The sequence below is a fragment of the Arachis ipaensis genome, chromosome B3, assembly GCF_059453495.1.
Source record: "Arachis ipaensis isolate K30076 ecotype BB chromosome B3, ASM5945349v1, whole genome shotgun sequence".
NCBI classification, from domain to species: domain Eukaryota; kingdom Viridiplantae; phylum Streptophyta; class Magnoliopsida; order Fabales; family Fabaceae; genus Arachis; species Arachis ipaensis.
In genome coordinates this window covers 20,775,883-20,802,570 of record NC_142438.1, presented here as the reverse complement: position 1 = coordinate 20,802,570, position 26,688 = coordinate 20,775,883, and the positions used below count along the sequence as shown (strand labels likewise).

Sequence of the window (26,688 nt, the reverse complement as noted above, 5' to 3'; positions counted from 1 at the left end):
GTTTGTTTACTGTTGCGTTGGTAATTTGACGAAGCCAAGTCGTGGCTTCACTATCGCTACAGCCGTTTGTTATGGCGTTAACTTAGTTGGTTTCTGGGGTGATCAGTCCCAGGGTACCGTGTCGTTGCCCCGTTTAGCATGTATCATAAGAAATTTGTTGTCGTGGGATATATAAATGGGGAAAAGTAAATTTAACAAGTGAACATTAATCGGCAACAGAACAAATCTATTGCAATGATAGGTATTTAACAGAAGTAAATTATTTGATGATAAAGCGAAAAACACGGGTCTTACTGAGCTGGTCAGGTCGCCTATTCGGCACGTTTGGACTAAGAATAAAATCTTCTTAAGTTACCCGCGTTCCACGTTCTCGGGACTTCCTTGCCGTCGAGTCTTTCCAATTTGTAGCCGCCCTTACCGATAACCTCTTTGACCCTGTAAGGGCCTTCCCAGTTAGCCGCCAGCTTACCTTCCCCCTGAGTCGGCATTCCGATATCGTTGCGCCGCAGGACCAGGTCATTTTGTTCGAATTCTCTCCTGAGTACTTTGGCGTTGTAGCGCAGGGCCATTCTTTGCTTCAACGCTGCTTCTGACAAATGGGACATCTCTCTCGCCTCGTCTACTAGGTCTTTCTCTACAGCTTCCTCTTCTCCTCCTAGAAGCAATCGTGGGCTCGGCTCACCAACCTCTACGGGTATCATAGCATCCACCCCGTATGTCAGGCAGAATGGGGTTTCTCCTGTGGACGATTGCTGGGTTGTGCGGTAGGACCAGAGGACGGAGGCGAGTTCGTCAGCCCATGCTCCCTTTTTCTTATCAAGCCGCTTTTTGAGGCCTAGCAAGATGACCTTATTTGCGGCCTCAACTTGGCCGTTCATCTGGGGGTGTTCCATAGACGAGAACTTTTGCTTTATGCCCAAACCGGCGAGGAACTCTGCGAACTTCTTGTCAGTGAACTGCGTCCCGTTATCAGAGATGACGACCTCATGCATGCCGAATCGAGTTACCACTTGTCTCCACATGAACTTTCGACAATTGGATGAGGATATGCTGGCCAGTGGCTCAGCCTCTATCCACTTGGTATAATAGTCGATAGCAACTATAAGGTACTTGACCTGCCCTGGACCGACCGGGAAGGGTCCCAGGAGGTCGACTCCCCAATGTGAGAAAGGTCGGGAAGACATCAATAGGCTTAGCTCAGTTGCCGGTGCCTTGTGGAAATTGGCGTTCTCCTGGCACTTGACGCATTTCCTTACGAATTCTTTGGAGTCCTTATCATCGATGGCCAATAATACCCTGCTCTGATGAGCTTTCTTGCTAAAGCTTTGCCCTGATATGGTGACCGCAGCACCCCTCGTGGACCTCTCTGAGCACATAGTCCGTTTGATTGGGATGTAGGCATTTCAATAAAGGTTGGCTGATCCCTTTTTTTAAACAACTGGCCCTGTATGATTGCATACTTGGCCGCTTCCCGCCTTATCATTTTGGCCAGCTTGTCGTCGCTGGGGAGCCTCGCCTTCTCCAGAAAATCAATGGTTGGGTCCATCCAAGAGGGTTCTTATTGAGTCAGTTGCAAGACCACAGCTGGTTCTTTTACCAAACCCTGAATGAGAGACCGGTTGCCGGCCCCTGGTTTTGTGCTTGCTAGCTTGGACAGGAGGTCTGCCCGTGTATTCCTTTCTCTCGGAACATGTTGGATCGTGACCTCCTCGAATTGTTTGCTCAACTCTTTGACCTTCTCCAGATACTTCTGTAATAGTGGATCTCTGGCTTGGTAGGTCCCATTGACTTGAGAGGTAACGACCTACGAGTCAATGCACACCTCTAGCCTTGTGGCTCCGACCTCCCTAGCCAGGATTAAGCCGCCCAGGAGGGCCTCATACTCCGATTGATTGTTTGACACCGGGAACTCGAACTTGATCGATTGTTCATATATGACCCTGGTTGGGCTTTCCAAGATGATCTCGGCTCCTCCGAACGTTTGGTTGGAGGCCCCGTCTACGTGGAGCTTCCACCGTATGCTCGTCGCCTCGGTTGGGTCTCCCGTTACTTCCACCAAGAAATCGGTCATGGCCTGCGCTTTGATCACATGCCTGGGTTCGTATTGCAAGTCATACTGGGATAGCTCGATAGCCCAAGTCATCATTCTTTCCGCTAAGTCAGGTTTCTGGAGTACCTGGCGGATTCCCTGGTCTGTCCTCACGACCACTTGATGACCCTGGAAGTATTGTCGTAATCTACGGGAAGAGGTCAGGAGCGCAAGTGCCAACTTCTCTAATTTGATGTATCTCAATTCTGCTCCTTGCAGTGCTTTGCTCACAAAGTAAATTGGCTGTTGGATCTTTCCTTCTTCTTGCACTAATACCACCGCCATCGCTTCATCCGTTATAGCCAAGTACAGGTATAGCGGTTCTCCAACCTTGGGCTTCCCGAGAACAGGTGGTGTTGCAAGGATCTCTTTGAAATGCTTGAATGCTTCTTCGCACACCGGGGTCCATTCAAATGCTATCCCCTTTTTCATCAGGTTAAAGAATGGTAGCGCCCTAGCAGCTGATGCTCCGAGGAACCGTGATAGTGCGGTGAGTCTCCCTGTCAACCTTTGAACGTCTTTAATGCATCTCGGGCTCTTCATCTGGAGTATTGCTTCACATTTTTCCGGATTGGCCTCTACCCCTCTTTGGGTTATCATAAACCCCAAGAATTTTCCCGCCTCCATGGCGAAGGCACATTTAAGTGGGTTGAGCCTCATGCCGTGTTGTTGGAGGGAAGCGAATACATTTTCCAGATCACCTATGAGGTCATCAGGTCGGGTGGTCTTTACTAAAATATCGTCTACGTATACTTCCACCGTTTTGCCTATGAGGTCGCTGAATATCTTATTCATCAACCTTTGGTAGGTGGCCCCTGCATTCTTCAGCCTGAACGGCATTACCTTGTAGCAATATGTTCCCCCCGGCGTTATGAACGCTGTCTTCTCCTCGTCTGGCCGGTGCATCGGTATCTGATTGTAGCAAGAATAAGCATTCATGAAGCTCAGATACCGATATCCCACCGCCGCTTCGACGTGCGCATCTATGTTGGGGAGGGGGTAGGAGTCTTTCGGACATTCTTTGTTGAGATCGGAGTAATCCATGCACATCCTCCATTTTTCATTGTGCTTTCTAACCAGAACTACATTCGACAGCCAAGTCGAGTAGTCGAGTTCCCGGATAAATCCCGCTTTGAGAAGGCTAGTCGTCTGCCTGGCAACCTCCTCTGCCCTTTCTTATGACATTTTCATTCTCCTCTGAGCGATCTCCTTGGCCCCCGCTTTGACGGCCAAGCGATGCGACATGAGCTGAGGGTCTATCCTCGGCATGTCGGCCGGCGTCCAGGCAAATAGGTCGCCGTTTGCCCTGATCATTTCCATTAAAGGTTCCTTCAGGTCATGTGGGAGATTCCTGTTCACGAAAATGAACATTTCCTCTGTGTCGCCAACCCTGAACCTTTCTAAGTTCCCTTCTGGTTCAGGTCTGGGTTTGTCATAGACTCTAGCATCCAGGTCGGCAAGGAATACTCCCGATGCTTCCTTGGATTTCTTCCTTAAGGAGAGGCTGGCATTGTCGCAAGCAACTGCCGTTTCCAAGTCTCCCTTTATGGATCCAACGGATCCGTCGTCAGTGATGAACTTCATTATCAACATCTTTGTACTGATCACTGCCTCGAGATCGTTGATAGTCTTTCTTCCTAGGATGACGTTGTAGGCCGTGGAGTCTCGCAGAACCACGAACTCAGCCATTACCGATCTCCTTCCCTGTCCTAGTCCAATGGATACTGGCAGGGAGATTATCCCGTCGGGCTTGATAAAGTGGTCGCCCAAACCTACTACACCGTGCTGGTGAGTCCTTAAGTCGGCATCCCGGAGACCCAAGGCATCGAACACAATACGGAACATGATATTCGAGTCAGCCCCAGTGTCCACGAGGATCCGCTTGATGAGGCCGGTTCCCACTCTGGCCGTGATGACCATAGGAGGGTTTTCCGCGACCTCGTCGAACCATTGGTCCTCCGGTCCGAACGAGATGGGCGGAACCCTCTTGGAGCTTCGCACAGAAGAGGAGGAGACTGCCAGGACTTTGGCGTCCTTCTTGTGTGCCGACCTCGACCTCGGAGCCGCGTCTCTTGCTGTTACCACATTTACTATGGTAAGGTCGTGCTCGTTGTCCTCTGGCTCCTGACGTCACTTCACTGCGCGGGTCTTGTCCTCTCCCTCGCGGTCACGATCCCATCTCCTCGGCTCCCTGATGAGGTGGGAGAATTCGGCCAGCTTTCCGTATCGGATCGCTTGCTCTAGCGCGTCCTTCAGGTCGAAACAATCCTGTGTCTTATGTCCGTAGCCCTTATGATAATCACAATAGAGGCTTTTGTTCCCCCGGTTCTGTCCTTTAGAGGTCGGGGCTTCGATAAAATTTCCTTCTCGGCTATCTGCTGATAAACTTCTATGATGGGGACGGTGAGGGGTGTAGTTGGTGAACTTCCCTACTCAAGGAAACGGCCTAAATGTCTTGGCCGGCCCGCCGTCCCTGGCATGCTCCTTCAGCCTTCCCCGCCACCGTGCTGCCGAGGCTGGTTGTAGGCGGGCTGCCGCTTGTTGGCAGCCACGACTTGACTAACTTCTTCATCGTTGATATATTCCCTAGCCACGCTTTGGATCTCTTGCATCGTCCACACCGGCTTCGTGGTGAGATGCTTCCTGAAATCCTCGTTCAGAAGTCCATTCGTCAAACACAGGCTGGCTACCGAATCAGTTAGCCCATCGATCTCCAAGCACTCGTCGTTGAACTGGTCCAAATATTTTCTGGTCGGCTCGTCGGGCCTCTGTGTCACCCCGAGCAAGTTGATCGGGTGCTTTGCCTTTGCGATTCTGGTAGTGAATTGGGCCAGGAAAGCACGGCTAAAGTCCGAAAACCTGGCCACCGAGCCTACGGGAGGCTGTTAAACCACCGTATTGCAGGTCCCGCCAGAGTGACCAGGAAAGCGCGGCACCTCACTTCGTCTCCCACTCCCTTCAGGTTCATTCTGGCCTCGAAGGCCGTGAGATGCTCCTGTGGGTCTTGGGTTCCGTCGTACCTCATATCCGTCGGCTTATCAAAGTGCTTTGGTAGCCGGACCTCGAGGATGGAACGATGAAACGGGGTTGCACCCATTATCAGGGGTCGCTGGGTTCTCCTCGTCCTTTCTTCGCCGTCTTCCCGGTCCTGCTCTGTGGCGCGTCTCCTTTCAGGCCGGGTGTATATCACGGGGTCACAGCGTCTTCTTGGGCGTCCTTCTTCCTCCCGGACACTTTCGGATTCAGATCATGGGCTAGGCGTTCACCGGGAATGACTTCTCGGAGGAGAACGGGAATAGCTTGGTTCGGGTGTTCGTTGACGATGTTCCTGATCTGCCAGCTGGCGTTCCAGGTTCTGCATCCTGTGACGCAATTCATGCATTATTCTGGCGCTATTGCTGCCTGTTCCCCCAAAGGGGCGCCTCTCTCGAGATCGTGAAGACAGCTCGGGTTGTCGTGGAGGGGACCTCGTGCGTTCCCGAGAGGAAGCCACGGAGGCTTCCCCTCTGTGCTCGGCCCCATGGCCTGGTTCTCCAAGACCCAGTACGACGTCCATTCAGGCGCAATTCTCACAGACGGCGCCAATGTATGGTAGCTCGGGTACCGGGCGATTCGGGGAGGTTGCAGAGTTGGAAAGGTGGGGTTTCGCCTAGTTCAAGGATGTGGGAGTGAAGCTAGAGCAGCCGACATCACGAGCTCTTCGTGTGGAGAGGGGGTGCCACCTGCAAAGACACTCCGACGCTCTAGTGCAGGCGAGAAAGGGATAAGATGATGTGTGTGACGTACCTTGGGGGAGGGGTAAGACCCTCCCTTATATACCTTGTCAGAAAAGTGGGCCCCATAGGAGAAGGCCTCTTTCCATGAAGTTTCCTTCTCCTCAGCTGTTATGCAGCTGGCAAGGAGGGGCGTGGCCGGGTCACTAGACGGACGGGTACGGTTAGGGATGGGAAAAGGCCAGGCGGCCTGTCAGGGGCCTGCAGGCTGGCCTGTGTTTGGCTTGGCCTGTTATAAAATAGGCACAGGCTCAGGCTGTTATAAAGGCCTTATTATATTAATAGGTCAGGCCCAGGCTCACTAATTAGTCTGGCCTGGCCTGTCAGGCCTGTCTGGGCCTTTTAATACATAATTATATATATATAAATAATTTTTTTATTATTAACAAAATAATAAGATATTTTAAATACTTCAAAGTTTAAAAATTCTAATAAATATTAAATATGACATTTTATATATAAATATGTTTATTAAAAAATATTTTTTTAAATAATATTTTTATTTTTGTAAAAAAAAATTAGCAGGCCTTTTAACAGGCTTCAGGGCAGGCCAGGCTGAATAACAGGCCAGACTTAGTACTTTGAAAAAAGCCTATAACAGGCTGCAGGGCAGGCTCAGGCCAATTAACTACATGACAGGCCAGGCCTGTTAAGAGCAAAGTCTGGCCTGGCCTGGCTTATTTTCACCCCTAGATACGGTGACTCGCCCAACTGAGTCGGTAGGTCTTCGGGCCGGGCCAGTCTTCACGCCTAGCTGGGCTGGGCCGTAACAGATGCGCATTTTCAAAAGAGGTCCCTGGATTTTCAGAATTTCATGGTTATTTCTTGGAAAATAGGAGAGAAACCTTAATCCACCCTATATGAATTTTTCTACGATTGTGATTAATGTCCAAATGTGGAGCTTACCAGAATAGTGTAAGACCATTAAATTAGGGCAGAAACTAGCTACGTTGCTGGGTGATGTACTTGATTTCCATCTCTATGATGGAGGCAGCGAGATCAGAATATTTATTAAGGCCCCGGTGAGGATACGGATTGACAAACCGCTCCTTACGGACACTCACATTGGCAATCAAAAGAATGGTGTTATGTGGGTTCAATGGCGGATTTTCGGGGACCTAAGGTGGCCATAGTCCCTCAATTTAAATATATATATATATATATATATATATATATATATATATATATTAGTATACTAACATACTAAAAAAATTTACATGTTAGTAATTTAATAGGTATAAATTATAATGTGTATTATAATATACTAGCGACTCAACAGGCACTCAGTCGCTTAAGACAAGTTATTGTTAGTTTTCCTTTTTATTTCCTTCTAGGTTATTCTCATGCTTTTTCTTTGGGTTAATGCCCACCTTATCCTTGCTAGAGTTCATACATGGACTAATATTGCTTTATTGCAATTTATTAATAAAATTTCATATCTTAGAAAAAAAAAAAAACAGGCACTCAGTCGTTTTTCTATTATTTTTAAAAAATTAATTTTATTTTTTTTGTTAATATATTATTTATTTTTCAAATTTATTTGATAAGTATTTTTTTATTTTAATATTAATGTGATCTTATTTATATCATATTTTGTTGAAATTAAAATTACTATAAAAAATCTTTAAAATGTTAAATTATAAAAGCACACAATAAAGAGGTAATATAAAATTGTCCGAGTTTAAAGTTCTAGATAATATATGAGGTGAAATATTTGATAGAGAAGATTTTTATTCTCAATTATGCTTAAATATATAAAGAGTATTTTCAAAATGATAATGCTTCTATTGTATTTCTTTAAAAGTTTTGAATGTCGTCTATTAATTTATAATATTTTTAATTTAATTTTTTCAGCCACTTTTTTATTGAGTTAAAAAAATATTTTTATATTTTTATTTTTAAAATTATAAATTTAATATCAATAATTAAAAATAAATCATAAAAAATAAAATATTTTAAATTATTTAATATATGTAAAAAATATAAAATAATTAAATTTAAATTGAAAAAAGTAAGAAAAGATTATATTATTATTATGTACAATAAAATTAAGATAAAAATTTACTAACATTGTTTACAAATTAGTTATTCATATATTAAATTTATTTATCTTTTCAATATTATTTAATTTAAAATAAATTTAAAAATTTATATTCAAAACACTTTTAATTTTATCTTTATGCATAATTCTAATAAATAAAAAAATTATTTCTTTAATTTTATATTAAACATCTTTAATTATTTTTAATTTTATTATTATTAATTTTTATTTTGATTATATCCATTTTTTTATCATTCTTTTTACATGTATAATAACTATTATTGTCTCATCGTCACTGTTATGTTGCCTTATTTTTTTGTTCATCACTTTGATCCATAACTATCCATTGTGTTAACTTTTGAGTTGTTAAAAACTTGCTAAAAGAATTATTTTTTTGTTTGATTTAGATATCAAGATGTATAACTATTATATAGATATTTATTTTTCATACTTTATCATTTTAAAAAAATATTTAAGATATCAAGCATTCAAAAATTTTGTATAGAATAAATAAATAAAAAATAAAAAATAAAAAATCTATAAGTTATTTAATTTTTTTAATATATAGAGTAATAAAATTTAAATTAATTTAGGTATAATAATAAAATCATTAACTTATTATGTGTAACAATAAAGATAAAAATTTATAAATATTTGTAAATTTATTTATTTCTCAATTTTATTTAATCTAAAGTAGATATAAAAATTTATATTTAAATCGCTCTTTTCTTTCACATAATTTTATATTCAATATTTTAAATTATCTTTAGTTTTAGGGATAAGTACTGTTTTGGTCCCTAACGTTGAGGGTCAGAATCGAAACCGTCCCTGATGTAATTTTTTACTTAAAATCGTCCTTAATGTTACATTTTATTTTAAAATCGTCCTTTCTAATAAAATTTTTTAATTTATTCCTAAACTACCCCTACTTTAATAAAAAATTACAAAATTTAAAAAAAAAAATAAAAGAAAACGCATTGGGGGGAGGAAAAGGGTATACGAAGGGGGAGGGGAGGGGGAGGGGGGGAGGGGGGACGGCGCCGGCGGTGAAGCTTGGAGCCGCCGTCGCCGTCAGGAAACCCAATGCCAACCCATTTCTCCCTGAACCGCTGGCACCCCAGATCGGTGAATGGCTCCGATGCGGCAACGGCGGGAGTGAATCGAGCGCTTCTACTGGTGGTGGTGGTGGTGGTGATGGAGGAGCGGGAGGAGGGGAAGTGGAAGAAGCCGGAGAAGAAGAGGATGAAAATGAAGAGGAGAGGGGGAGGGGGGAAGGGGAAAGGACGCGGGGGTGGGGGAAGGGGAGAGGGGGAGGGGGAGGGGGACGGCGGTGGCGAAGCTTGGAGTCGTCGTCGTCGCCGTCGCTGTTGGGGATCGCGAGGGAGAGAGGAGACGCGAGTCACTGCTGCCCCCTCGCCACCTCGCCTTCATCATTTTCTACTTCTGCATCTTGCTTCTGCTTTCTTGCTTTCTGTTTCTTGTTTCTACTTTCTTGCTTTCTGTTTTCTTGCTTGCTGTTTCTCCTCCTTGGTTTGGTGTTGTTACTGTTGTTTGGTGTTCTTGGTAGTGGTGGTGGTGGTGGTGGTGGTGTTGGTGCTGGTTGTGGTGGTAGTGTTGGTGTTGGTGCTAGTTGTGGTAGTAGTGTTGGTGTTGGTGTTGGTGGTGGTGCTGGTGTTGGTGCTGGTTGTGGTGGTGGTGCTGGTGTTGATGCTAGTTGTGGTGGTGGTGTTGGTGTTGGTGGTGGTGGTGATGGAGGAGGTGATTGTGCTGGTAGTGGTGAGGGTATTTTTGTCCAAAAAAATTAAAAGGATGATTTTAATACAGAAAAAAAATGTTAAGGATGATTCTAAATCGAAAATTACGTTGGGGATGGTTTCGATTCTAACCCTCAACGTTAGGGACCAAAACAATACTTATCCCTTAGTTTTATCATTCTTTTAGAATTTTTAATTTTTATTTTCATTATTCTTTTTTTACTGTTATCTATCTACATATTTATGGTTGGCTCACCGCCACTCTTATATTAGCTTGTTCTCTCTTCTTCTCCTTCTACCTTCTCTTCAATCGCAATTAGTTATGACCATATATTAATTCGTAATTATTACACTCAAAAGTAAATACTACTTTAAAAATAAAGTAAAAAAAAATCTTGTAACACTTGTGTAAATTATTTACACTCCTATAAATATAAGAAAAGAGTAAACTTAACTTTTACTGTTATGAATATTTTTTTTATTATTTAATGCACATAAAGTCATATTTTTATTTATGATAAAAGTTAAAAATTAAAATTAAATGATATTAGTATTTTTTTTCGTTTAACAAAATTAAAATAAAGTACAAAAATAAAGATAAAAATTAAAAAATAAATAGTTCTAAAAAAGGATAATGTTAAATTTTATGCCATTATGTATGAGAACGATGATTTATTTTATTATATTTATTTTATACCAAATAACAAAAAAATTAAATTTTATGTTCGTTTTTTTGTTACTTATTTTACTTATCTATAATTGTTTTAATTAGACTTTATACTTATTGAGTCATATTTTTTTCTAACAAAAAATTAGTTATGAAGTCATTTTTATGTTTTTATAGGAGTACATTCATTATATCATAATTTTAATAATTAATGTAAAATTTAAAAAATTAAATAAATTTATATTTATTTTGATTACATTCAGGAGAGAATGATATGTATTTTTATAGTCGAAAATTAGACTTAACTTCTTTTATAATAAGTAAAATTTTCAATAATTTAATTTATAAAAAAGGTCTCATCTTTTTATTTATCCTAAAAATTAAAGATTAAAATTAATATTCATAGTTTTGATTAACAGAATTAAAATAAAACATAAAAATAAACCTTGAATAAAAATACAAATATAAAATTTTAAATTCCAAAATATAAAATAGTTAAAAGATAAAAAAATTACTTAAATATAATTTTTTTAGGAGATTACTTTAATAAAGACACTAAAAATATCTTTTTTTTTAAAGATGTTTATATGTGTCATGTTATTATTAGACATCTTTATTAAACCGATTAAACCAGAACAAAATCGGTTTATTATACCAACAATAATAAATCCAATTATCTGCATTATAATTATTAGACCTGATTTGATCCGATCGAATTATACAATCTAAATCGAATATCTTTAAATTTTTTGATAAAAGGATAAATATATCTCTGACTTTTTGTTTTGCAGACATTTAAATTCCTAAAAATTTAAAAATACAATCAGATCCCTAAAAAAATAGGTTTATTGTTATTATTATAAAAAAATCGGTTTTATTTTAATTTGTTAAGAAATTCAAAAATAACCGGTTTATTAATACGTCCAATAATAATACGGCATGTAAGCGTCTTTACAAAAAGACGTTTTATGCATCTTTATGGAAGCATCCCCTATTTTTTTAAGCCACCTATGAACTTAGATGAATAAATATTATATGCAAAATGAATTATGATATATTGACACAAAAATTATCGTGTGTAAATTTTTAAAAAAATAATAAACATCTCTCATTAATAACAATATTGGAACTTAAATTTGAACGCTAATTGATATTATATATTGCGTAGGTACTTAGAGTATATTAAAAGAGTACGCTAATAATTTGAAGAGAAAAATTATTCTGTGTAAATTTATTTTTAAGAAAGATTATCTTTGTTGAACTATTTTATTTTTATTCCTTAAAAACATATCCTAGTAAAAAATTTGTAATAATAATTTATATCCAATAGGAATATCTTAATGAGGTTACTGTGAAAAATGGGTAAAATTTTTTTTATGTAACGTAATTGACGAAAGAAATTTTTTAATAATAAATCTCTGTTTAAGAGTAATATTGGAACTTAAATTTAGACACCAATTATTATTATATATTGTATAAATATCAAGAGTATATTAAACTAAAATAGTATGATAATAATTTAAAGAGAAAAATTATTCGTTGTACATTTAATTAAAAAAAATTACATTGTTTAAACTATTGTGCAATTAGAGCCATTTTTATAATCTTACAATTGAGAGTGAGCAATTTTTTTTAATTTCTTTAAAGGTTGAAGGTGTACGTGACTTAGTCTAGATTATAAAAATGAGGGTAAAATAGGAAAAAAGAATTGGATACTAAACCTTTCGTATTTCCATTATATACCAATTATTATTATATATTGTATAAGTATCAAAGTATATTAAACTAAAATAATATGATAATAATTTAAAGAAAAAAATTATTCGTTGCACATTTAATTAAAAAAATTATCTTGTTTAAACTATTATGCAATTGGAGCCATTTTTATAATCTTACTATTGAGGGTGAACAATTTTTTTAAATTTCTTTGAAGGTTGAAAGTGAAGCAGCTACATAATTTAGAGAACGTGAGTATGTGACTAAGTCTGTAGTTTTAAATTATAAAAATGAGGGTAGAATTGAAAAAAAAGAATTGGATACTAAGCCTTCTATATTCCCATTATATATTGTTATAGATTAGTAGCAATTAACAAATAGGTTTTAAAAAAACGTATAAAAAAGTTATTAAAAAATATAGGTTTGTATTAATATAAAAAAGTAACAACTATAAAAAAAATTTTATTTTGACTCTTTCTATGATAATAGTAATAATTTAATAAATTTTTTAAACAATAAAAATTATTAAAATAAGACTTTAAAACAAGATAAAAGATAAATTTTTAGCAAATTATATAATTGTATATGTTGAAAAAGAGAATGCTTCAAAATTTATCTCAGATGATAAATTGATAATTTTAGTTATATGAAATATTGTAGAACAAATTTAAAAATATCAAAATCTTAAAGTATATAGTTGAATGTTAATTTTTATAGCCAATGAGTAATAGCTCAAATGGCATAGTTTCTTCATACTTATCTAAGAAGTTGCAGGTTCGAGTCTTTTTATTTTTAATAAAAAATATTAATTTTTATATAATATAATTATTAATTTTCACCTATATACTATAAATTATATTTTTTTTAATTTTTTATTATGTTATATTTTAATTTATTTTGTATTTAATTTAGCCCCATCTTATACAATTTTTGGATCCGCCGCTATGTAGGTTGATTTTAAATGTGAAAGACTTCCTAGTTTTTGTTTTTGTTGTGGCCTACGATGCACGGACACTGACACGGACACGGGACACGACACGACACGGGACACGTCGACACGCGAATTTTAAAATCTTACATGACACAAGGACACGTATATATATAAAATATAAAGTATTTTTTAGATAAATTGTAATGATATTTTGATATTTTATTGATATTAAAATATAAAATAACATTTTTAATTATTTTTAATGTCTTATTTTAATTATATCAAGTATTTAAAATATTTTTTGTTTTAATAAATAATAATATATACTATATCTAAATTTATTTTAAGAATATATGTTAAGAATAAGACTGGACACGCGGACACGTGATGGTATTTAGGTGTGTCCAGGCGTGTCCGGAGAAGAATTTTTTATTTTTTATTAACACACGAGTGGACACAGCAGACACGCCTGTCGAACGAGTGTCGGTGAGGTCGTATCCAAAATATGTCTGACATGCGGACACGATAACTCAGCGAAGTGTTCGTGTTTCATAGGTTGTGGCTGTTTTGGACATGATGATGCTAACTGTGACAATGCTGGAGTAATAGAGGCACGAACCAATTACAAACACACACGCATGGGGGCTGGGGCACATGGCTTCGTGCTGAAATTCTATGAAGGAAACTTGAAACGCAAGATAACGCACAAGATAAGGAGGATTCATGTAAGGTAAGCTTGCAGATAGGGGTGGTAACGGGGCGGGTAGGAGTGGGTTTTTGCTCTACTCGACCCCGTCTCGCCCTACAAAAAATTCGCATCAAACCCGTCCCGCCCTACCTGCGGGTTGTAAAATGTTAAATCCTAATCCGTTTCTGCGGGTACCCGTTCCGCCCCTACCCGCCTCTATAATTATTAAATCTAACAAATAAAATTAAATTTTAAAAATTATATAACCACCATTTACATATATAATATAAATTAAAGTAAAAATTTATATATGATATAATATTATTAATTATTTTACTAATTATTTTATATATGTTACATATATTATATATTAAAAATATATATATTTACATATATATTATATATACCGGAGCAGGTAGGGACGGGTTTAACCTAAACCCGATCTCGTCCTGTCCCGCTCAAGAACCCGTCCCATTAAAACCCGTCCCAGTGCGGGGACGGGTAATTATCCGCTCCGAGCGGGTAGGGGCGGGGTGGGTACCCGCGAGTTCGGGTAGTGTTGCCACCCCCTACCTGCAGAAAAAAGAAGAGGTAGCCAAAAGACATGAAAAACTTCTAGCTAAACTAGCTACTTTATCAACAAGTGAAACAACTAGAGAGCGTGCTGCACACCCACCTCATGCACAGGTGCAGGAACCAGTAGTTGCAACCTCAGGTCCACAACATATATCAACAATGCAACCACTTACAGAACAGGTGCTGCCAGCAACAAATATTAATCTGATAACACTCTCATATGGGGTACCAATAGCTGGAGTGGATTGTACTACAAAAAAAATGAAAGCACATGACTAAGAAAAAGAATACCTCGTTAGTTGTCCGTATTTTACAAATGAAATTCTTTGATGATTGGGTTATTGACTTTCTTGTTACTTTTAAAAATACGTAAAAGAATTTTTTTAAAATTAGTTTATCTTTATTAATTTTATTAAAATTAAAAAATTTAATATTACTTTATATATTAATAAATATTTAAATTTATAATTATATTTAAATTTTAAAAATTATTTTACTAAACATAATTATTATTCTATATATTTATTAAATATTATTTTTAGTTTGATTTACCTACCATTCTTAGAAAACTCTCTTTTAAAATCTAATTATTATAAGCTATTTCAAAAAAATAAAAATCTTTACTAAATCAGTCTATAGATCGACATAATGTAAGTTCGTTTCTATAATTTGTTTTATGTTAAAATATGTTTAGCAGTGTTTTAAATTTTTGGAGAGTATTTTTATTGCATCCATTTTTAAAAATATTTTTGTGAACGAATAAATTTTTAAGGAATATTGTAATATTATTATTATTATCTCTTGAAAAATGAGATTAAGGGTGACAAAACAAGTAGTTCGTTAGCCTGTCTAATAAGCTTGTCTATCAAAATAAAACATACTTATAAAAGTAACTTATAAAAGTTAACTTTTAAAAGATGGCTTTTTAAAAGTTGTAACATTTAAGTAAATTAAATTAAAAATTATTTTTAATAAATACAAGCAACAACAATTAAATTTGGTAAAATAGCTTTTAAAATTTAAAAATACTATAATAGACATAAATGCAAGTAGAAAATTAGTTAACATGTGAGGTTATATTAGACTTTTAAATTTTGAAAAGCACAAGCCAATTGAAAAGCTCTATCTTAGGTGCTTTTAAAAGTACCCGATCTCTTAAAAGCTGCAAGTACAAGCACATGATCTTTTTTATTTACCAAACACAAAATAAGGTGCTTGAGCTTTTAAAAAGCACAAGCACCTCTTCGAAAAACTTTACCAAACCAAGCCTTAAAATGCTAGTTTATCAGTTAATATTCAATTTGGTCCTTAAATTTGTATGTGAGCCTCAATTTAATTTCTGAAGTTTTAATTGTCCTTTTTTAGTCTCCAAACTTTATAAATATGACTCACATTAGTCCTTGAGACAATTTTCGACACAAAACGTTAATAAAGCGCGACATGAATAACCAAATATCATGCTAGAACTTGTAAAATGAGATCATTTTGGTTTTCGCGCTCAAATAACTCAAAAACAATGCCGGATCACTTACTTTATGAGAAAAAGTTTCAATAAATACCACTTACAATATTTTTTTAGACTATTTGAATGCCAAAACAAAACAAAAACGACGTCGTTCTACAGGTCTAATGTGGCATCCAACGATCTACATTAGCGTTCCATTTTTGTGTATCAAAAATTATCCCAGTGACTAACATTAGTCACATTCACACAGTTTGGAGACTAAATAGTGTCAGAGACTAAATTGAGGTTCACATGCAAGTTGAGGGACCAAATTGAGTATTATCTCCTAGTTTATCTGGCTTTATGGTGTGGATGGTAACTTTTTTTATAAAAAATTAATAAACTTAATTAAAAATAATATAAAAAATAAAATACAAATAAAAATAGTCAAATTATAACATAATTTTTTTACTATTTTTTAAAATTTTTAACTTTAATAAAATTATTTTTAATAATATCTGTCAATAAAATCATCTTTATTTTAAGAAATAAGTCATACAACTTAAACACATATATGAGAGTATAAAATAAAATTAATAACAAAAAAATAAAAAAATAAAAAATATATAATTAAAAATTATATAATTGTTAATTTTTGTATATATTTTTGTTGATCGAAAAAATATTTTTGATGAAGGTAAGCGGTTCGAAGACATAAGCAGTTTTTCGAAAGGATACACGCGCAAGCATTAGACGGAGGTTCTCGACACGGATTTGATTTCAAGACCTTTCGATAAATTGAGCAAGTCAAATCGAACAAGGTACTCGAGTCAAGTAATCGAAATAAGTTATTCGAATAAGTGATTCGAGTAGACTATGGTAGTGGATAAGTTAGAGGCTTCTATCACGCGAGGTAATCATGGGAAACGTTAAGGCGGGAACGGTTACCAAGGAGAATGCATTCAAAGTTGTAATTTTGTAATTAATTGTAATTAATTGTAATTAATTGTCAGGTACTAAAAGTAGATTATAAATACTAGGAAGTCTTAGGGAATTAGGATTGGAACTTTTACTTAGAAAACACTCATGCACACTCACATCCCAGAGAATTCCTGAGTCTGCGATCGAGTAACTTTTCTATAGGGTTCTTCCATATTTTCTTTCTTTCAATTTATCTTGTAACTTTACCTTTCAAGCAGATTTATCTTTCAAGTGTTCTTTATCTTCTTCGTCTAATTTACATTTCTGCGTTTTAAATTTTCTTGTCAAAGTCCTTTGACCCATTCATAGGCATTTTATTTTCTTTCTTTCAATTTTAACGCAAACCTTTTCGTTTTCTGCATACTTTCTTTTCGAAAAGTTTACCTTTTTTGTTTCTTTCATTAATTTATTAATTTAAATTTATTTTTATTTTCAAAACTTACCTAATCGAAGACACTTTGATGCACTTTTAGAAAATTGGCACCTGCATAGAGGAGTAGGTTTCGCTCCCAGATCACTAGATATCGAACCACCATCGATTTGCAAAAAATTGACAAAATAAATTGGCACGCCCGGTGGGACAGTTTAAAATTTTGAAGTGTGTCAAATAAGTATTTTGTGGTGTCATTCAGTGTATGCGATTACGAAGTAGCAAGATCATTCACATGGTTGATGAAATATCAAATGTGAATGGTGGTTCATCCACTAATGATAGTATACCAGTGTCTGTGCAACAAGCCGACGTGACTTCACGTTCGGAAGGTGCAATCAGAACAGAGAGTATAGCAGTTACGATTGTTCAAACTAGAAATGCTGGACGTAATACTCGTCCACGTGGTACTTTGCCACCATTCCAGCCTCCATTAACCGTTGGTTGGCCCCCGTATGGTCTTTCTCCTGGTTATACCCCACCAGTGGGTGGTTTCATCCCGCCTATTCATTTTGGGAATATAAGTGGAGGAAGTAACTCTCAAAATCCACAACAACATTTCGAGTATTCTCGTGATTATAATGTGGGTTCTACTTCGAATGCTGCAAATTCAATGGCAGTATATCGACAACAAGTAGAAGAAAGTCATCATGACTTGGTCAATTCGTTGACTCAACAAATGACTACAATTCTGAACCCTATGATGGCTGATCATGAATCGAAATTCGAACGCCTTGCTAGACAAGTCAAACGAATTGCTCGAATCGTTGATTATGATGAGGGTGAAGGGCATACTGCTAGAGGAAACAATGAAGGATTTGAGAATGAATTCCAAAATGAAAATAATGTTTTTAATGGAGAAAATCCTCATATAGTACCTCATGGGCACAATGCTAATGACTTTTTAGCCAGATTACGTGTTAATCATGGCGGTGAATGTTATCTGGTCACCAGAATTGTGGAAGAAGTTCTTAATCGAGTTGGTCTGAATGTTGGTTTTATGAATCAACCCCACTTTGTGTCTTCTTTTCCCCAAGTTGTTCAAATGGCTGAAGTGCCAAGAGGGGTGAAAAGTCCAAAGATAATTACAAAGTTTACTGGGGAAGTTGGAGAATCAACTACTGAACATGTTGCTCGATAGGTTGAGATCGAAAACTTGGCTAATGATGAAAATTTGAAAATGAAGTTTTTCCTTCTTCGTCAACGAAGAATGCATTTACTTGGTTTTTGAATCTTACACCAAATTCGGTGACAACATGGAATCAGTTAGAGACTACTTTTCACGCTCAGTTCTATCGAGGGAAAATGAATGTAGCAGTTACTGATCTAGTAACCTTGAAACGTGAAGATGGTGAAACTATTGATGATTACATAATACGTTTCAAAAATGCTAGGAGTAGATGCTACGTTTCATTACCTGAGAGTAAAGTGGTGAAAATAGCAACCATGGGGTTAGGTTTCTATATACGCAGAAAGTTGCTTAATGTGCATATCCCTGATTTAGCCCATTTGGCTGAAAAAGTTTGTCAGACTGAACTTATGAAAAAGTAGAAAGAGAAGTATAGGAGTGAGCAACAATCAAAGAGTAAACCTTTTACTCCAAAAGAAAAAGTTGCTTATGTAACTATGGAGTCCTCAGAGGAAAAAATTGATTTTGAAACAGAGGTCAATTTGGCCGAACTTAAGAAAGGCCCTCCATACGTCTGTTCTTTACTCAAAAAGCTTCCTATGAGTGAAAGGCCGAATGATTCAAAACTGAAAAGTGGAAAGAAATATAGTTTTGATATTTCGAAATCTGGTCAGATTTTCGATGTGTTGCTTAAAGATAAACAGTTAATTCTACCTGAGGGTAGAACTTTACTTTCAGTGAAAGATTTGAAAGGAAAGCCTTATTGTAAGTTTCACCAAGCAACAAGTCATTCGACTAATAGCTGTGTTCATTTTAGGGACTTAATTCAGGAAGCAATAATAGAGGGACGGTTGAAATTCGATGATGGCAAGAAAGAAATGAAGGTTGACACTAATCCCTTCGATGTTGATGCCAGCTTTATCGAGCCATGCTTTGGAGTAAACATGGTTGGCATGTCGTATGACTTTGATGTGGCTCTTGATGATTTTGAGTCACAAGTGAGATCTGTGTATCCAGGGCAGGGGATGGCTTGTTAGACTTTCTAGTTCAGCAAAAAATTAAAGACCGTGATGTATCCTTGTGTCCACGGTGTAATGCCGTGTTTGATGCCGAAGTAGCGGCAATCTTTGAGAAGGAGAGAATGAAGAAAGAATTAGCTCACAGAGAAGAGCAAGCGCGCCAGAGGCAACCAATTCGGCGCATCGAGGGTCAGTGTTCTAAGACCCCTCAACAAAGTTCTGTTGCACCTTTAAGCCGATCTCAGGCCATAGGTGTTCAGTGAATTCGAAACTGTCAGAAATTTCAGAAAAGAGATCATCTGTATCGATGTAACCCACAATGGGGACATCGGGGTCCTCCTCGAAACCAATACCCCTATTATCGTGGTCGGGCTAGGGGGTATCCGAGAGGCAAAGGAGGCAGGAGAAATTCCAATCAGCATAAGAAGCCTCAGGTGGAGGTGAGCAAGGGGGCAACGCCCTCTGTGCATTCTCGAATTGTCTTTCCATCTGATGGAGAGACTTGCCAGAAAGGAATTCCATTTCCCGTAAAGATAGAAAAAGGCAAGGCAATTGCTCAAGCCTCAGGAATCGATAAGAACAAAGAAGTTGATGTTGATGAAGAGTACTTTGATGAAGGGGATGATGACATGATTGGGACGATTTCGATCATTCCAACTGAATATTTGGGGGAGTATAAAGGTGGCCCGAATGAAGATTATGATGTGGAGGATGAGGAAGTATTTTCCTTCATTCAAATCGAAGATGAGCCGGGGTATTTCCTTTGGCCTACCGAAAAACAAATGTCTCGTCTCCGCCCGCTCCATATAACTATTACTTTGAGTGGAATAAAGGTAAACAAAGTCTTAATCGATGGTGGTGTGGCAATTAGTTTGTTGCCTGAAAGGATGTTAATAAAGGTGGGTAAGCATCCTGATGATTTAGTCCCCACAAATATCGCTGTGACAGATTTTAGTGGGACTTCGACTCTGGCAAAAGGGCTGGTTACTCTAACTGTGAAGGTTGGCTCATCTAAGCGCAACACTGTGTTTGTGGTGGTTCCATCGAGGACTAGCTATAATGCTTTATTGGGGCGAGATTAGATCCATGGTGTAGGTGCAGTACCCTCTACTATGCATCAAAGTATTCTTCTGTGGACAAAGGATGGCAAGCCTAAAGTCGTCAAGGCAGATTTGAACCTTTATGTTGAACAACTGCATGTTGATTTCAGGATGTACAATCCTAAATTGAAACCTTTAAACATTAATCGGATACTAAATTCTTATAATTGTGAAGGTTGCTACCTGTCCTCAGAAGGCATCTCAGTAAAGTTGCGTTACCCAGAGTTGGGGTTTGAACTAACTGGTTGGGACTGTCTGTCTTGAAGATCTTTTGAGGGTTGACCTATGGACCAGGTTGAGGGAGTTTCCGATTACCTGGTAACTTTACGTAATTATTTAAGTAATTCTCATCTTGTAGAAAATAAAGATGGTTCTTCTGATGAAGTTGAATCACATAGGATTGTTAGTTTTTCTAATTATCATTGTATCAACTCGATTTCATCAGTCGAGTCTTGTTCTGGTTTAGATATTTCAAATATATGTAATGAAAGTAATGCTTCGAATCTAATGGCTGACTTGATAGCAGAAGCGCATTGTGTTGAAAATCGAAGTAATGTTAATGAAATAAATAATTTAGTTCCTTATATTTCTGATGATATTATTGATTTCACTTTTGATTGCATCTATGATCTAGAACCACTGGGTTTTGAGAAATATTCGGTAAAGGATGATGATTATTATAAAGGGTTCGAATCTCAAGATCCTTTAGAGGAAGTAAATCTGGGGACTCTTGATAATGTTCGAATTACATATATATGAAAGATATTGTCGATCCTTTTCGAACTGAACTCTATAATCTTTTACATGAGTTTTTTGCTTGGGATTATCATGAGATTCCTGGTCTCGATCGTTCACTTGTGGAACATCGATTAGCATTAAAACCGAATGCTAGACCTGTAAAGCAAACTCCAAGACGTTATGCTCCAAAAATCAATGAAAAAATTAAAGAAGAAATGGAACGCTTGATTAAGGTGAAGTTTATTCGAACTGCACGCTATGTTGAGTGAGTTTCGAATATTGTTCCGGTGATGAAAAAAATGGGAAGTTAAGAGTATGTATTGATTTTCGAGATTTGAATAATGCTACTCCAAAAGATGAATACTTTATGCCAATTGTAAATATGTTAATTGATTCTGTAGCAGAAAATGAAATATTTAGTTTTATGGACGGTTATTCAGGGTATAACCAAATCTTCATTGCAGAAGATGATGTGTCTAAAACTGCTTTTCGTTGTCCTGGGGCGTTAGGCACTTATGAGTGGGTGGTTATGCCCTTTGGTTTGAAAAATGCTGGTGCAACATATTAGTGAGCAATGAATGCTATTTTCCATGAGTTTATTGGAAAATTTATGGAAGTTTATATTGATGACGTTGATAAACCACTATTTTATAGTTTATATTGTGTTTAATTGTGTGGTTTTGTCATGATCCTTACCCACTTATTCATCAATTTAGCATGCATTTAGATTTCCTTCCTAAATTTAGTACATATTTGAAAATTGCTTCCTAGAGACTCTAATTATTTAATTTTAATTCTCCTTTATTCCATTCGATTCCGTGATCTGTGTGTCAAGTGTTTCAGGCTTTATAGGGCATGAATGAGATGGAGATTGGAGAGGAAGCTAGCAAAAATGGAAGGAACACAAGAATTTGAGGAGATAACCAGCGAGAAGTGACGCGGTCGCATGGCTCACGCGACCGCGCGAAGGAGCGCAAATCGCAGTGACGCGGCCGCGCGGATTGGAAAGCGCAAGTGACGCGGTAGCGTGGACGACGCGAATGCGTGGAGAGGAAAAAGCGCAAGCGACGCGTCCGCATGGATGACGCGATCGCGTGACATGTGCGATCTGTATAATCTGCAGAATTCGCTGGGGGCGATTTTGGACCTTATTTCGGCCCAGTTTTTGGCCCGAAACAGCAGACTAGAGTCAGAGAATATGTAGAAACAACACACACATTCATTTAGTAGTTTTAGATCTAGTTTTTCACTCTCTTAGGTTTTTTCTTCTCTCTAGTTTTTAGAATTTTAATTTTCAATTGGCCTTAGCATTGGAACATTGAGAAGAGTTATTTCCTCATCAAGACTTCATCATTCTAGTTTGTTCTCTTAACTTGGTTTTATTCTTCCATGTTCTTTGTTATGTTCAATTTTGTCATTCAGATACTTTTATGATTAATTAATGCAAGAATTATTTCTTTTTAATTCAATTTCAATTCCAATAATCATGTCTTCTTTTAATTCCCTTTTATGTGTTATGGATTTATTATTTACAATGCGTGAGTAGTTTCATTACTTGATGGGGAATTGATTGAAAAGGAACTCTTGAGTTGGAAGGATTGAAAGAAAATTTGTAATTGGGTTAATTGTTGAATTGCTATCCTGTCACCAACGTCAATCCCTTTAAACTAAGTGGGTTGTAACTCGTGAACGGATCTAGTAATCCAACTTGTTTGACTTTCCCTTACCTAGTAAAGGATAACTAAACAGAGTAACCGTTAATTATAAATCAATCTTAAAAATCACTCCATCAATGATAGAGATTCTAACTAATCAATTCCCAGTCAAGGCTTTTATTCATATCATTTAATTTCCCTCAGTTTACATTCCAATTTACTTACCTCAATTTCTTCGAACCTCTGATTAATAAGATAGCACCCTTCTCTGCAACTCGTTGGGAGACGACCTGTGACTTAAAACTCCCAGTAATTTTGATTTAAACTCTTTGTGACACATTTCTAAATTGATAGGCAGATTTTCGGTGAATTAAGAACTATACTTGTAACGTATCAATTTTAATAATTTTTTAATTCATCAGCTTCTGCTTCCCATCAGACGTCATGGTCAAATCGACTTCAGTGAGTCAACACATCGACCACTTGAGACAGACGTTTTGTTACCATGAGGAAGAAGGGATTAAAAATAAATCCATTAAAATGTGCTTTCGGTGTATTGGCTGAAAATTTTTTGGGCTTCGTTGTTCATAAAAAAGGGATTGCAATTGATAAAAATAAAGCAAATGCAATATTAGCATTATCTGCACCTAAATCGAAGAAAGAAGTGCAGTCCTTTTTGGGCAAGGTGAATTATCTTCGAAGATTCATTTCGAATCTTTCTAATCGAACTCGTGTGTTCGCCCCTTTAGTAAAGTTAAAGAATGACTCACAGTTTGAATGGAGAAAGGAGCATCAATTAGCGTTTGATTCGATTAAGGCTTATTTGTCTAAGGCTCCGATTATGGCGAATGTTCGTCCGCATGAGTCTTTGAAATTATACATTGCAGCATCTATTAACACCATTGGGTGCATGTTAGCCCAAGATGATGAGAACGGGCATGAGCGGGCTGTTTACTACCTTAGTCGAGTTCTAACTGATATCAAAACAAGGTATTTTCCGATAGAGAAATTGTGTTTGTCTCTGTATCATGCTTGTATAAAATTAAAATGTTATATGGTGGCTAAATCGGTAAAAGTCATCGCACAAACCGATTTAATCAAATATCTGTTAAGCTTCCCAATGTTACGCGGGCGGCTAGGTAAGTGGATGTCAGCACTAACAGAGTTTGATCTACATTATGTCTCAACCAAGGCTGTAAAAGGCCAGGTCATTGCAGATTTTCTTGTGGATAACTCGAAAGATCTGAATGACCAGGGAGAAAATGTAATCGAGGTGAAAATCGATTATTGGAAGTTGTATTTCGATGGATCGAAGTATAAAGATGGCGCAGAAGTTAGAATTCTAATTGTTTCACCAGAGGGATTCCATCGAAATTTTTATTCAAATTAAAATATCTTTGTTCGAATAATGAGGTAGAATACAAAGCTTTGATTTTAGGCCTCGAAATATTAATTAATAAAGGAGTTCTGGAAGTCCAGATATTAGGGGACTCCCAGTTGGTTTTGAAGCAGTTACCAAAGGAATTTAAGTGCAATAATGAGAGGTTACAAAAGTATTTGACAACTGCTTGGGAGTTGTTAACTTCTTTTCGAAGAGTTTCTTTAGTTCACATTCCAAGGATTCATAATGAAATTGCTAATGAATTAGCCCAAATTGCTTGGAGATATAAAATTGGTCCAGAAATTCTTAAGAAATTGGCCGGTGTTCATCAGATTTTAGTACCAGCAAGTGAAAGAGAAGTCTTATGCATAGATGAATGGGAAGATAACAATTGGAGGAAGCCTATTGCTCAGTATTTGAAGGATCCTAATATTCCAGTTGATAGAAAGATGAAATATCGAGCAATAAATTTTGTCTTAATGGCTGGTGAGTTATATAAGAAAGGGATCGATGGGAGTTTATTAAAATATTTAGGCCAAGAAGATCAAAATGTTGCTTTAGGTGAAGTCCATAATGGGATATGCAGTGCCCATCAGTCTGGAAAGAAAATGAAATGGGTGTTATATCACAATCACGTGTACTGGCCATCTATGGTAAAAGATTGCATCGATTATGCAAAAGCATGTCAAGAATATCAATTGCATGGCTCGATACAGCAGGTCCCTGCATCTGAGCTGCATTCAGTAATAAAACCATGGCCATTTAGAGGCTGGACTTTAGATTTGATTGGGTTGATTCACCCTCCTTCATCGAGACAACACAAGTTTATCTTGGTAGCAATTGATTATTTCACAAATGGGTCAAAGCAATTCCCCTGATAGAAGTTAGTCAAAATGAAATAATAGATTTTATCGAGGAATATATTATTCATCGATTTGGAATTCCTCAGACATTAAGTACTGATCAAGGAACTATGTTTACTGGCCAGCGAATTAAGAATTTTGCAGTCTCGAGGAATATTAATATGGTTACCTCAATCCCTTATTATGCGCAGGCTAATAGGCAAGTAGAGGCAGCCAATAAAATTCTGATAAGTTTGATAAAAAAGCATATCGGGAATAAGCCTCGAACGTGGCATCAAACTTTAAGCCATGTACTGTGGGCTTATCGAAATTCACCAAGAGGTTCAACAGGTACTTCACCATACAAATTGGTGTATGGTCATGATGCAGTGTTGCCATTAGAGATAAATCTAAATACTTTAAGGATATCGAAGCAGAATGATTTGCCAGTTGATGATTATTGGAATGCAATGTTCGATGAGTTGAATGAGTTAGATTCGGAGCGGATCTTGGCACTTGAAAATGTAGTTCGACAAAAAGAAATTATTGCTCGAAGTTATAATCGTCGAATTAAGGAAAAGTCTTTTGATATAGGCGAGTTGGTTTTGAAAGTCATTTTGCCAATGGAAAAGAAATCGAAATTTCTTGGCAAATGGTCCCATACTTGGGAAGGCCCTTTTCAAGTAATAGGGACATATTCTGGAAATGCTTATCAGATTAAAGATATCGAATCGGAAAAAGTAGTTAACTCGATTAATGGAAAATACTTGAAGCGATTCTATTGTTGGCAGAATTAGAGTTCAACATGCACGAATCCAGGAAAGATATTAAAAATACAAAGAGAAATTTGAAATGAAAAGAAATTCAAGGTGCAAGTAGTTTTGTTAAATCGAAGCGTAGCTTTGCCCTTCTGCTGTCCAGAGTTAAAAGCACCTCAGCTTGTTTGAATTTGTCAAATTGGACTTTCTCGAGTTGTTTTTCATATTCTTCTCATTTAGTCTCAATTGAAATAAGCTCTTGAATGAGGTGTTGTTGCTCTTGTTGGGCAGTGGCCAGAGGTTTGGCTATGGTAGCTCGTCTCTGACGAATTTTGGCAAGATTTTCATTAATTTGAGCTAGTTTCGCTTCAAGTTTCGCTTCTTCTTGGTCATAAAAAGTTTGAATGGAAATAGCATGAGAAATTCTCAAATCGAATTCTTCATGAGAAGCTTGGATTGGTCGAAGGGCTGCAAAACAACCTTCTATATTAGATTTGATCTTAGCTTCCTCAGTTTCAGTTTCCTGGAGTTGAAATTGAAAAGCTACGCTCTCGTTGAGAAGCTGTTTGAGTTTTTGAATCGAGGCAAAATGTGGTATGTTAGCTGAAAGTTCAAAGGAGGAATTTAAAAGATCAGACAAGAGTTGGTTAAGGATTGTATCATTAACCCATGTAGCAGGTGGATGATCCAAGAGCTTTATGAGTGACCGAAGTTGTTCTCGAGTGTCAACACTCAATTTGAATGAAGGTCTTGATGTAGCAGGTCTTGGGAGTGTTGGCACTGGTACATGTACCTCATCTTCCTGGATAACTTGGTCTAGTATGGAGATCAGGCTGGCCAATGTAGCTCTTGTAGGAGTGGTGGAGGCATCTAGTGTTTCAGATACTTGTCCAGGGGGAGTCTGAAAATCAGCCTGTTGAGGAGGGCTAGGCAGTTTTGGAGGAGTCTCTAAGACCCTGGATCAAGTAGAATCTGA

At 37.1% G+C, this 26,688-nt stretch overlaps 1 protein-coding gene across 1 annotated transcript; it reads right to left on the bottom strand.

Annotated features, from left to right (window-relative positions):
- Positions 1-4,575: 4,575 nt before the first annotated feature.
- On the bottom strand, positions 4,576-5,186 carry LOC148570006 (uncharacterized). Its single transcript, XM_088506779.1, has 2 exons — positions 4,984-5,186; positions 4,576-4,903 (listed from the first exon to the last, which is right to left on the bottom strand). Exons 1-2 carry the CDS (start codon positions 5,184-5,186, stop codon positions 4,576-4,578), a joined length of 531 nt encoding a protein of 176 aa, XP_088362905.1.
- Between the last annotated feature and the right edge of the window lie 21,502 nt (positions 5,187-26,688).